The sequence below is a fragment of the Stigmatopora nigra genome, chromosome 8 (assembly GCF_051989575.1).
Source record: "Stigmatopora nigra isolate UIUO_SnigA chromosome 8, RoL_Snig_1.1, whole genome shotgun sequence".
Classification (NCBI taxonomy): domain Eukaryota; kingdom Metazoa; phylum Chordata; class Actinopteri; order Syngnathiformes; family Syngnathidae; genus Stigmatopora; species Stigmatopora nigra.
Window position 1 is genome coordinate 3294890 of NC_135515.1, and position 12030 is coordinate 3306919.

General features: G+C 42.3%; 3 protein-coding genes across 5 annotated transcripts; 1 reads left to right on the forward strand and 2 right to left on the reverse strand.

Annotated features, from left to right (window-relative positions):
- Positions 1-183: 183 nt before the first annotated feature.
- bckdha (branched chain keto acid dehydrogenase E1 subunit alpha) lies at positions 184-3932 on the forward strand. The gene is made up of 8 exons (XM_077721968.1): positions 184-495; positions 1180-1356; positions 1424-1510; positions 1572-1680; positions 1765-1926; positions 1997-2203; positions 2393-2534; positions 2760-3932. Exons 1-8 carry the CDS (start codon positions 370-372, stop codon positions 3109-3111), a joined length of 1362 nt encoding a protein of 453 aa, XP_077578094.1. The 5' UTR covers positions 184-369; the 3' UTR covers positions 3112-3932.
- A 501-nt stretch (positions 3933-4433) lies between these two features.
- b3gnt2l (UDP-GlcNAc:betaGal beta-1,3-N-acetylglucosaminyltransferase 2, like) lies at positions 4434-6877 on the reverse strand. 3 transcript variants are annotated; one of them, XM_077721970.1, is made up of 4 exons: positions 6617-6877; positions 5546-6090; positions 5224-5339; positions 4434-5091 (listed from the first exon to the last, which is right to left on the reverse strand). In XM_077721970.1, exons 2-4 carry the CDS (start codon positions 6044-6046, stop codon positions 4494-4496), a joined length of 1215 nt encoding a protein of 404 aa, XP_077578096.1. In that variant the 5' UTR covers positions 6047-6090; positions 6617-6877; the 3' UTR covers positions 4434-4493. The 3 variants fall into 3 exon arrangements, with proteins under 3 accessions (XP_077578096.1, XP_077578095.1, XP_077578097.1); XM_077721969.1 differs by having other exon boundaries at positions 6571-6876; XM_077721971.1 differs by lacking the exon at positions 6617-6877 and adding an exon at positions 6459-6559.
- A 275-nt stretch (positions 6878-7152) lies between these two features.
- Positions 7153-10118, reverse strand: napab (N-ethylmaleimide-sensitive factor attachment protein, alpha b). Its single transcript, XM_077722451.1, has 11 exons — positions 9883-10118; positions 9239-9318; positions 9037-9153; positions 8919-8965; positions 8755-8832; positions 8635-8690; positions 8463-8547; positions 8267-8371; positions 8127-8195; positions 7952-8002; positions 7153-7881 (listed from the first exon to the last, which is right to left on the reverse strand). Exons 1-11 carry the CDS (start codon positions 9978-9980, stop codon positions 7780-7782), a joined length of 888 nt encoding a protein of 295 aa, XP_077578577.1. The 5' UTR covers positions 9981-10118; the 3' UTR covers positions 7153-7779.
- Positions 10119-12030: the final 1912 nt, after the last annotated feature.

Consider the following 12030-nt stretch of genomic DNA (forward strand, 5'->3'; position numbering starts at 1 on the left):
AAATCCGGTTAATAAAATAGCGCCGAGTTGTGATAAAAAATCTACCAAAAACTTAAAACCTTTAAAGGACAGTAGGAAAACACTTTATATCCGCAATTCATTCAATAAACGTGCTAAAATTGTAAAACAATACATTCCGAGAAAGAAAAACAATTAAAAAGTCAGTCTTATTTTGAAGCCTCATTTGGTTTCCGTTACGCTCTTAAAACTGTGTCGAGCTTTGTTTTTCTCCCCGGATTTATGGCTGTGCCTTTGCGCTTTGAAAAGTGACTGATCTAGTTTGGTGATCGAATTACTAATATTAATTTTCAAGCACGTGCTACTGCCGGTGACAACTTATTGATTGATAAATTGAGCGCTGAAGATTTAATGGCAGCTGTGGTCGGCAGCATTAGCCTCATGAACAAAATGTATAGGACGTGTTTCCACGCTGGCCGTGCGGCGGCGGCACTGAAGACATCGAGGCTACCGCAACAAAGATCTTTTAGACTCAATGTAAGTGCACATTTGTATTACTTTTTCAACCCCGAAGGTCGCGTTAGCATCGATGTCTCCCTTCCCATCCCCCCATATAATCATGCAGACAATTTTGCAACCCGGAAGGGACATTTAAAATCAAAACATACAACTATAAGCATTATTTTTAAAATGTATACTGTGACCATGAGTTTAATTTAAAAATAAGTAAATTAAGTTGTTTAAATAAGGTTTTCCTCAATGATATACCCTTCGTGAAAGCTGACGTATATAAATCTCGCGATAGTGTGTTGCGCATTAATAGTGGGAACAGGTATCGCGATACTTGGCTGTTAGGGAGTTCGTTAGCTAAGGGTAGTGTAACAAAAAAAGTTGTGATTGGTGGAAGAGTGGGAGCGTCCGAAAATGATGTCACGGCAACAACATTTGACACGAGACCACTTTCTTTCTTTCAATTTGTATACTGAACTATGGAAATAACTTAAAATCATAAGAACAAAATTCAAAATACTAATAGACAGATGCACACTTTTGTGAATTTAAAGTCACCAACCGTTTTGTGTTATAACCTAGTCCTAGACACTAAATTGCGGCCTTCCAAGTCCTTTCCGAATGTAGTCATTTGTTGCATTAACACTATAAACCCAGAATAATTTCCTCCCCAAAAATATGCCAAGCATTTACACTGTACTTTATGTTCAGGCAGCGCAAAGACAGCAGCCATTCGACTCCACGCTGGAGAAACCACAATTTCCCGGCGCTTCAGCAGAATTTGTCGACCAGCTGGAGTTCATCGAGCCCAACGTGATCTCTGGTATCCCAGTATACCGGGTCATGGACCGCCAAGGCAACATCATCAACCCTTCTCAAGACCCTCAGGTAGATGCTCAAGTATAGCTACTAATCTCCTCCCCAAAATAACAAAAAAAACCTAAATTCCTTTCAGCTCTCCAAAGAAACGGTTCTGAATTTCTACCAGAAGATGACGCTACTGAATACAATGGATCGGATTCTTTATGAATCCCAGAGACAGGTACTTTCTGTGCGATTGGGGGTTGAGTTAGTGCTAATTTTTCAAATGACATCTATCACAGGGGAGGATTTCTTTCTACATGACCAACTATGGCGAAGAGGGGACGCATATTGGAAGTGCTGCAGCTCTTGATGAAAAGGACTTTGTCTTTGGTCAATACAGAGAAGCTGGTCAGTATAAGTTTATCTACTTAAAAAAAAAAATACACATTTTAAGTAGAAGTATACTGAAGACCTCTCATGCGCCCTCCACAGGCGTTTTAATGTATCGCGGCTTCCCCCTGGAAAGCTTCATGAATCAATGCTACGCTAACGCCGACGACTTAGGCAAAGGGCGGCAGATGCCAGTCCACTACGGCTCTCGAGACCTCAATTTTGTCACCATTTCGTCACCGCTGGCCACGCAAATTCCACAAGGTGAGTTTGCCGTCACCCGGTGGGTCGAGTCCGGTCATGTGACCCGACGGGTGTCCCTCCTCCACCCCAGCCGTGGGAGCCGCGTACGCCATCAAACGAGAGAACGTCGACCGGGCGGTGATTTGCTACTTCGGCGAGGGAGCGGCTAGCGAGGGCGACGCCCATGCCGGCTTCAACTTCTCGGCCACGCTGGAGTGTCCCATCATTTTTTTCTGCCGCAACAACGGCTACGCTATTTCCACCCCCACTAACGAGCAATACAGAGGCGACGGCATCGGTAAACCATTTCTTTACGATTAAAGATATTTTAAAAAAATAAATTCTGTGACATTACCTTGCACAATTCAAAATCAGTCTGAAATCTGAACTTTTTTCATGTTTTTATATACGTTGTTTCATATATGTACATTAATGTGCTTACTAACTAACAATAGAGACATTAATATTACCGTGTGATGTTTTCCAGCGGCTCGTGGGCCAGGCTACGGCATGCTGTCCATCCGCGTCGACGGCAATGACGTCTTCGCCGTGTACAACGCCACAAAGGAAGCGCGCCGCCGGGCTGTTGCCGAAAACCAGCCGTTTCTTATCGAAGCCATGACGTACAGGTGAGTTGGCACCTGTGCTGCAACACCTGGAGATAGACAATATGCAAATTAGGGATGTCCCGATCACATTTTTAGCTCAAAATACATTGTTAGGGCATATCTGCTGATAAAAAAGGGAATTTTTTGCGTCATTTTCCTCACGTTTTGTGAAAAATGCAAACTATTTTTTTCAATTTTAGGACCAAGACTCTTGTCAAGTTAACAAATTCCCGAATATTTTTTCAGAATTGGCCACCACAGCACCAGCGACGACAGCTCGGCATACCGCTCGGTGGACGAGGTCAACTACTGGGACAAGCAAGACCACCCCATCTCGCGTCTCCGACACTACATGTCCACACGGGGCTGGTGGAGCGAAGACGACGAGCGCGGCTGGCGTAAGCAGTCGCGCAAGACCGTCATGGAGGTGTTCGAGCGGGCCGAGAAGCGCCTGAAACCCAACCCGGAGCTGCTCTTCACCGACGTCTACGAGGAGATGACGCCGGCGCTCGATAAGCAACGCGAGGCGATGCGCAGGCACGTCCAGCAGTACAAGGAGCACTACCCCGTCGACCATTATGTCAAAGACTCTCACTAATTAATACATTTAGAGCAACCGGGGCTTCTCAAACAAATGATCATGTTTTGGTACCTGACAAAATCATACTGTCAAAATATTCATTGCCATAGACCTATCAATGCTAAAATTTGTTTAACTGACTGTTACAGTAACATACTAAGTGCTGCCCTTCATGTTAATTACATTTTAATCGCAAAAAGTATAATTTTGGAAGGCAGTGTTTCTTTGTTGTGACGGTTTTAACTAAAGAAATATATTGTTTTAAAAATATATACATATATTTTGTGGTGGGACCTTAACAGAATACATTATTAGTATTTCCCCTCAAAATTGGGCCCCAAGTACAATTTCACAAAATTTTAAATGTTTTTAACTTATTACCTTAATTACAAATGGTGCTCCTTTTCTTCAAAATACTTTCAATGATTGGGTCACAATAATCGACTGTTCAGTCAATTCAACTGAAGTATGATTTAGCTACACATGCTAACATGCTAATAACATGACCTAGCTTGCTCCAAAGATGAGACGTTTGAGAATACCCAGTTAATTAATAATGCACAAAAAAACAGTTTGATTGAAGATTGTGTTCTCATATATGCTCTTTCTCTCGGTGCCTTACCATTAGCATTAGCACAAATGTTTGTCATTTGTCATTCAAGTGGAAGCAGAATGAAAGGATGCTGTTTGAATGAGGAAGTCATATCGCGCCTTTTCCAGGCGGAAGGTTTTTAATCGGGTTATATGAAATGGATACTTCTTCAATCGTTGGTACAGATACAATATGCTGAAAGCTTCTGACATGTTTTATGGAAAAATAAAATACTAAACAACAAGAATTATGTGGCCACTGCTCTTTTAATTTTCGATGAAATAGATTTTTGAATGTTTTTGTTACAACGTAGACAGCATATTCTATTGGAAATATTTGTCTATGTGGAGTTTGAGTATGACGTTTAAATGATGCTAATTAGGGACAGACTATATTCAATTTAAGCTAGTGGTGGAAACAAATACTTTTGTATTTTAATGGAAAAAAATGAATATTTTCTTATTTAGTTATACAGAATGTCCCACTTGGAACGTAATAAACTGCTTCAAAACCAACAACACACCAAACTCAAATGTTAAAGACTCAAAATAGAATAAAACATGCATTAAACACACCATTACTTTCAAACAAAACCCAACATGTATATTTGTCTTCTTATTGACTCAAGTTGACTCTTCTTTTGCTAGCAAGCAAGCTAACTTCTACTTTTTGGCAGCAATTTTGATTGAAGTGTCTTTTGAATTTCCCTAGTCATGCTAACAAACAAAAAGGCACCTGAAAAATCAACTGAAATATTATTTCTTTAATAGTTTCCTTTCTCCCTGCCACACATAAATGGTACTTTGCTTCAACAAGTGAGAAGGGGACTATGAATCCCCCTCCAGATCTTCTTAAGCTGCTTTGGGGAGCGACGGTGGACTAAGATCAACTTCTTGTAGGCGCACAAGTTCTCCCGGTCTACCTCCGGGATGTCGAAGGTCTTGAAGCCATAATGCGCCTGTGGCGCGAGCCCCAAAGCGCTGAAGCACATGGCCACGTAGACGTCGTCGATGGGGAAGAAAGGAATAACCCGGCAGGTGGAGTAAAGCGGTCGCAGCAACTTCCCGGAGACTACGAAGCCTCCTCCGCCAGCGTAGGCCGGGTAGTGGCCCTCGTAGAAGCTCGCCGGGATGAAGTACTTACTCTTGGGGTCACGGAGGGGCCTGGCTGTTTTTATCACTTGACCGACGTACAAGTGCTTGGCTTTGGAAGGGTCCAGGGAGCGTAAATAGCTGAGTAAAGCCGGAGTGTTGACCAGGACGTCGTCGTCCCCGTTGAAAATGAAGGCAGCTCGCGGGCAGCGGTCCAGGGTCCACCGGAGGAATACGTTCATCTTTAGGCTCAGGTTGAAGAGCGACTCGTGGAAGTCCGCTTGGACGATGTCGCCGTAGTGCTCGGCTTCGAACCTTAAAAAGGGAGGATTTTTTTTGTAAACATGACAATCAATAGTCGCAATAATCATGACATTGGTATTAAATCCAGAATAAATAACAATAAAAGGCACGAGTCGGAAGGAGCGAGCATTTAAGAATGCTAACCTGACTAGCACGCTGAGGTCCGGGTCGTCCGACGAGGCAGTGCCCAGCAGGAACACGGTCCTCACGTGCTGTCCGGCGCCATGGAGGCGCTCTCGTCCCCAAGTGTCACGTACTGCCTGTAAAATAAAGTACAAAAATTGATCATTTCAGTAATGGAGACATTCTGCCATGGTTAAATAGAAAATGCACAATCCAGTAGAAACTCGTTATTTTCAAAAAAAATAAGTTTTTTTCCAGTTTTTGTAGACTATGTCAAAAAAATATATGCAGCAATCCCACGAAAATTGAGGATTATGTAAAGTAGAATAAAAAATCCACAAACCTGGCGCTGCTCAAAATTGGCTGGAGCAGATTTGATGGCAAAGAGCAAGAAAGTAGCATTTCCTTGGCATTTGTCGGGCTGATCCAGCAGAATGGGAGGCGACCGGCACTTCATCCCACGCAGAAAGTTTTGCAGCAGGAGCGGGTAGGATGCCAAATTGTGCACATTAAGCTCCATCACCTCCCGTTCTGTCTCCCTACAACTGGACCAAGGCGGTTCCCGGACGGACGGGTCTTCGCCCCGTGCCACGCTTTTCAGCGCATAATGCAGAAGCCGGTTCCAGTAGGCTCCGTTTTCCGGGATGGAGGCCCTGAACGTCAAAGACACGTTGGTGCCAGACGAGGCCGGGGCCCGGGTTCGCGCCGAGGCCCGGACTGCGCCGGGGCGCTCGGGGAGGTCTTCAGCTCGGGGGACCGCTTTCTCGTGTAGGCCGGAGTAGAGACAGAGGAGAAAAACTGTGGACAGGAGGAGCAAAGTGAGGAACCGCTGAGTGAGTCTCATGAGGGCATCAGGAGTGGCTCATCTTTTCCAAGTGGACCGGCAACCTGTGCGCAGGAGTGGAATAAATTAAAATACATTTTATAATACATTTAAATAAACATCTAAAAATTTGATTCAAACCAATATCAAAAAAAAATTGAACAACGTTGGCGGGCCGGATTAAAAAGCATAGTGGGCCGTAAATGGCCCGCGGGCCGTAGTTTGCCCATCCTACTTTTATACCCAAATTTGCCGTGTGTAAATGTTAGCTAGCAAGAAACACTACTTAAGTTTTTTAAAAGTTTTTCACGGTACTCTGTAAACATTTTTTTCTGAGTTACTGAACAACTTTAGCTTGTTTAGCACCAGTTTTTGTGGTCTCGGTTAAACCACGAGTGTTACACAAAAAGTAAATTAGGAAGAACTTCCTTACATTCGGACAATAGGAAAAGAGATGCGAACAGTCATGCGTAATGAAGCTCTAAATTTAACATTTCAGAAACCTTTAATGAACAATTAATCAAAATTAGTGAATTGCGACTTACACAAATGCGTTCTCGGACGGAGATAGCGAAGATAGCGTGAACTCACCTCGGCGGAAGCGGATGAATAATTAAAGAGAAAGTAGTGCGCGCGGCGGAGAAGGCCTGTGGCAAAATGTGACCGATGATGAACACCTGCTGTTAATTATTGGTCGTTCACGGGAAATAAAACTCACATTTCTTGAAGGAAATGACTAAAATGAGAAGTTTGCTCATTTCATTAAAATAAGAGGTTGTGTTGTCATAAATGTGGATGCGAAATTATGTTGCCATTGATGAAGGTAGACGGACCGTGCAGTTCCTCTAAAAAAAATAATACGCAGTTATAAAACTTCCTAGTGTTCTATCGGTTTTAATATTATTTTCCAAATTAACTCATTTTCTGCCGTTGACGACGAGGGACGTCCATGGCACGTTATTTATTACCAGCAGTTCCAGTTTAAATTGATTTGACATCCATCGTCGTCAGTGGATGACGTCATACCAGATACGTAATCACAATGCATTTAAAAAAACATTAAAATAAGGAAAAATACAAAAAAACAATAATAAAATGCAAAGGAAAGAAAACTTGAGTACTACTGGTTTACTGATACAAGAATTATTTTTATTTTTAATCCCATTCTGAAGTGTTTCCATACATACACGTTTATCAACTAGAAACAAATCAAATTACATATTTTAATGTGAAAACTGACAGCACAGAAAAGACGGTACTTTATTTTAAAACAATTTGAGGAAAAACACGACAGGAATCAATGTTTTTTATACCTCAGTCAGTACCATAGAAGGCCATTGGGTGTCGTATTGCTTTGCAAACAGTTCCAATATTGCGTCTGTCAAACACGTACAAAAGTTGAGGCGTTTCTCTTATTTTACCTTTATTTGTCTTTTTTATACAGTGATTAAATTATGGTTGCACTCACACGATAGCGGGGAATGTTAAAATGTTACTTAAAACATTGCCTGTATAGTTGTTACTTGATTTAACTTCCTATTGCGGGAAAAAGTGGATGACGTGTGGAACATAATTACACCAGGTCCTTGAAGGGCAAATAAGATTTACTAGCTGGTTTCAGTGCCATTGTTGATAGATGTCCGAATCCATTTGAAAAGGAATATGTGGCCTCATCCGAAATTCCGCAGATGTAACGGGAAGGAGAGAGGGAGGAGAGTCAAGGCAAACACACGAGGTTCGAACCCGCGAAGAAATCAACGCAGGTCGCTTTCCTCCTCCTGTATGGTCTTCTTGATGCGCAATAACATTGTGGTGAGCCATTGATCCAGCCGCGAAATGGTGTCAAACTCCTTAACCTGTTCAAATTTTACAATTAGACCTCAAGACGACATTTTGTCTCATTAAAAAATGTAATTGTCTGCTTACCGAGTCGGTGTAGGCGTCCACATTTTGTTCTTCGTAGGCATCTAAAAGTTTCTGATTGACAAAAAATAATTTTGGGTTTAAGAGACATTAAAAGCCGTCCGGATCAGACCCCCTTGCCGGACCAATTCTGTCCCACGGGCTGCACCTTTGACACCACAAGTTTTTGTGAACCAACCTTCAACAATTTGCACTCTCTCGAGTCGGAAAATGCCGGAAACATCTCTTCATACTTCTGCACGGCCAGCTAATGAGATGAGAAAACGGGTTAGCGAGTTTTTGGATAGTTCAAAAAAGCCGCCACGCCCACTCCCTCACCTTAGCGTTCAGCATGTCCACGCAAAAGTGACACAATGCCGCTTTGAAGAAGTGATCTTTGGCACTGTATTTGAGCAGCGTGCTGTCCATGGCGTGAGTGCCAACCTGCAAAAAGCACATTTTTAAATTATATAGCTTACATGCTAAAGCTTTTTTGTCAAAATTCCGGGTGCTAGATGCTAGCTTGTTAGCCGACCTGCTCGTAGATCTCGATGGCTTTGGGGTACTGCTCCAGTTGGGCGGCATAGGTGGCCACCTTTAGGAGGCACTTGTTGGCCGAACTGGAATTTCAAGGAAAGAGTTGTTCAGTCGGGAGAATGATGAAATTGAGGTGATCAAGACAAGAGTAATGGTACTGAAAGGGTCACCTGGTGGATTCTTCGCCTTTGTAATAATCTGCCGCTTGTTCGTAGTGAGCGATGGCCTGCAAGTTTTTTATTATAATATTTATTTCTATTTTTATTTTATTTATTTTTTAAATATTTCACCTTGTCAATGTCCACCAACTCAGTCTCATAGACCTCAGCGATGCCCATGTGATGTTTAGCCGCAATGGTGAAGCGACCCTGAAAAAAAAGGCAAGAATGAGTAAATAAACAACAACAAAAAATCACATTCCAAGACAAAAATAGTCAACCAAATCCAAACTCACCATATCTGTATATATTTCGATTGCTCGAATTAGACAGTTGATGGCCTCTGTTAAAACCAGAAAAGGAATAAATATGTGCACTTTTATAAACTGGACTATTGGTGGAAGCATTTTTTACCTTGCGGGTCTGCTTTTTTGAAGGCATTCCCTGCATCGATGAAGTTGGTCGCCGCGTCGTGTTTGCTTTGCATCTGCAGGTGGAGCCGGGCCGCCTTAGAGAAGGCGTTCCCCGCAGCTGTAAAAAGACAAAATTCCCAGTTAAAATGGAAAACAAAAAGGGGAGTGGCTGATAGTCTCAGGTTGAAAAAACGTCATCTTACCACACCAGTTTTTGGCCATTTTGAACATGTTGGCGGCTCTTATGTACATGTCGCAGGCTTCTTCCAGTTTGGAGGAACCTCTGTGTGGGAGACAGTTACTAAAATTCAAGTTCAAGTTCTCAAATCTCACATTGAGTGATAAAATGACTCAAAATGCCTATTTTTCATCATTTATTCATTTTATGAATATTTATCTTATGTCTTAAGCAATTCCTAAGTTTGACAATGTTTTTGTTAGCCAAAATTAATGATCAACATTTTTTACGTCAGTAATAACCAGAATTCTCCACTAGGCGGCGAAATCCAGTAGCCATGCTATTTGGTTTGGGTGATGAATATTGCATTTTATCTTTTACGATGCTTGTGGTAAACCTGAAGAAATATACTCTGTCAACTACAAGGATTTTTCTAGTTCACTTTATATGTTTATTGACCGTTTTAATGTTAATTGGAGCTCATTCGCGTTCTTGTGTATTCGAAGCGTTGAGATGACACGTCAATCTATAAAATGGTAAACAACAAAGTGTATGACAGATAGCGAGAGTAATAGAGAGCCTCATGAGCAGATGTTTTTAGCCATGACAGCTAGCTACATTTTCCGGTTAGTTGGCCCTTTAGCTACGGGAGCTAATGTGGCAACTCACCCAAAAAGAGCCCCAAAAAACGACTGGGACGACTTTAACTTCCTTTCAGCTTCGGTCATCAACGCCGTGGCTTCCTTTTCTTTGCCGCTGTTGTCCATGTTGGCAGCGTGTCTCTCGATTTAGAGAGAGAAGATGACAAAAAGACGAAAAGTCAACAAACTTGTAGCATATGCAGGGAGCCGTCGATTTGTCACTAGAAACCAGCTCACTTGTCACGTGATAGCTAACATCGGAAACGACAGTCTGGGGCGTTCAAAGACTGTTGGGAAAAACGAGAAAAAAACACCAGTGATAATTTAGGAAAATGCATTTTCATCCCAATGAACTTGAACGTGACAAACAGCGTTGAAAATAAATGAATGAAAGCCTATTAATTCATTGATACATTCATTTATTGTGTAAATACAGTTAGAAAAACAATTTTCATGTCTGCAATTAAAAAATGTCAATTCTATCAAGAGTGTACAGTGTAAATGCTATTTAGTTTTGACTTTTATTGTTCTTATTATTTTAAAGAGACATTTTGGTCCCTATTTTTTGTTTTGATTCAAAGATGGAAACAATAAACATATTTAATGGCAACTAATTGGCTGCCATTGACATCACTAGACGTTTAGTTATTCACTTTTATCTGGGATGGATGACAGCGACTGTCATTTCCCAGTAAATACATTATTTTCAAAATGTTGGGCTCAAAGGGGTTAACCCCCCATAAAACAACATGGTGGGTCACAGATGGGCTGTTTTGTTGGTAAAACCCTGGAAGAGCATATTCTTTGGTGTTATGTCTAACAAAATGCCCCAAAATAGAAAATACTTGTATATATGTACAATAATCAAGATTGGGAAACACTGCATTATCCCACCGTGTTGCCTTACTGGCGCATCTTTTTATAAATTATAGAAAATTGACAGCCCTTTAAAATAGAAGATTTAAAAGCAAAACCTAAAACAAAACAAAAAATAATTCGCTGGTGGGAAATGACGAACGTGGCTAAAGTCGACTTTCCATCAGGCACAGCGGCAGTCGACTAAGTTCCCTGCCTGTAGTCGGGTCCTGTGCAGCAGCCCGTGTGAGGCTGTCCTGGAGACCCCGCGCTGCCTGCACCTCTATCGTCTCGGGTGAGTTTGTTACAATGTAGCAATTTCACAATTAATCGCAATAACTGCTACAAAGCTGCATTTATCCACGCAACGCGTGGACCGCCGCTTCGTGCACGGTGGTCGGCGTCGACTCGCCACACTGCCGCACGGCCCGCCCAAAACCGGGGGCTCCTTTTTCCCAGCGAATTCCCAAGCATACCCCCCTCCATCCAAGAGTATTCCAACATTAACTCATATTTTTCTGCTCGCTGGCAGACATAGGTTTACCTGTATTGCTACTTTTAGCGTCTTCCACCTTCTATCTAATTGCTACTTCTCTACCCGAGTGGGAGCGTGCAAGCTCGGGCGTTTAAACCGCCTCCGCTGGCGGTTTGTTTTGAATGTCAAAGGCTCCCGAGCTAGCGATACACGTACGAATAGTGTTGGTAGCCTAGCTCGGGCTAACCAGCTAAGGCTAACCAAACGTAACCCACAAAATGGGATAATATTCCGGCGTTATAGCTGGGGCGTGTTAGTTTTATTCTTCACGCGGACACTTTGTGTAAGATTTGGGCTTGTTATCGTAAACGTAACGTGACGAAAATAAGCGTTATTGCGCAGACGGCGATGTTGGGGGATGCGAGTTAGCATGTAGCTAAAAGCGTCTCCCATTCATATACTGCGCACTGGCGCCGCTAAATGCTAATATCCGCCGCCTTTGTAGAGAGGGCAAGTGGGGGTACGTACTGGTTTTCGGGGTACTGACTGGCCAGTGTATTGATGTATGTTAATGTGTCGGGGTGGCCCCTTCCACAAATCATAAGGAAAAATCTCGAGGTGCCAAAATTCCGCGCGTTTTCACTTTGTTTTCTTTTGGCTTGCCCTGCAGAAACCAGTGCAGATAACTTAACAAATAATTGGGACAAAGCAGACAATAACGATGTGATCGGTACTGGTTGGATTTTGGATAAAGGGTTAACTCTTTGAATTATATAGAAATTGTATGCGTTGTTGGAAAAGTGTTTTGGGAGATTTTTGCATTCTATAAGGCTAACAGAATCACAG

Excerpts from the sequence above, each read along its gene's own strand:
- bckdha (XM_077721968.1), top strand. The coding sequence starts at position 370 with ATGGCAGCTGTGGTCGGCAGCATTAGCCTCATGAACAAAATGTATAGG. Across the intron at positions 1,681-1,764 it reads TGGTCAATACAGAGAAGCTG|GCGTTTTAATGTATCGCGGC; the intron begins GTCAGTATAAGT and ends CGCCCTCCACAG. Across the intron at positions 2,204-2,392 it reads ATACAGAGGCGACGGCATCG|CGGCTCGTGGGCCAGGCTAC; the intron begins GTAAACCATTTC and ends GATGTTTTCCAG.
- b3gnt2l (XM_077721970.1), bottom strand. The coding sequence starts at position 6,046 with ATGAGACTCACTCAGCGGTTCCTCACTTTGCTCCTCCTGTCCACAGTT. Across the intron at positions 5,340-5,545 it reads CCAATTTTGAGCAGCGCCAG|GCAGTACGTGACACTTGGGG; the intron begins GTTTGTGGATTT and ends TTTATTTTACAG. Across the intron at positions 5,092-5,223 it reads GACCTCAGCGTGCTAGTCAG|GTTCGAAGCCGAGCACTACG; the intron begins GTTAGCATTCTT and ends TCCCTTTTTAAG.
- napab (XM_077722451.1), bottom strand. The coding sequence starts at position 9,980 with ATGGACAACAGCGGCAAAGAAAAGGAAGCCACGGCGTTGATGACCGAA. Across the intron at positions 8,966-9,036 it reads CAAAAAAGCAGACCCGCAAG|AGGCCATCAACTGTCTAATT; the intron begins GTAAAAAATGCT and ends TGGTTTTAACAG. Across the intron at positions 8,196-8,266 it reads TGGACATGCTGAACGCTAAG|CTGGCCGTGCAGAAGTATGA; the intron begins GTGAGGGAGTGG and ends TCATCTCATTAG.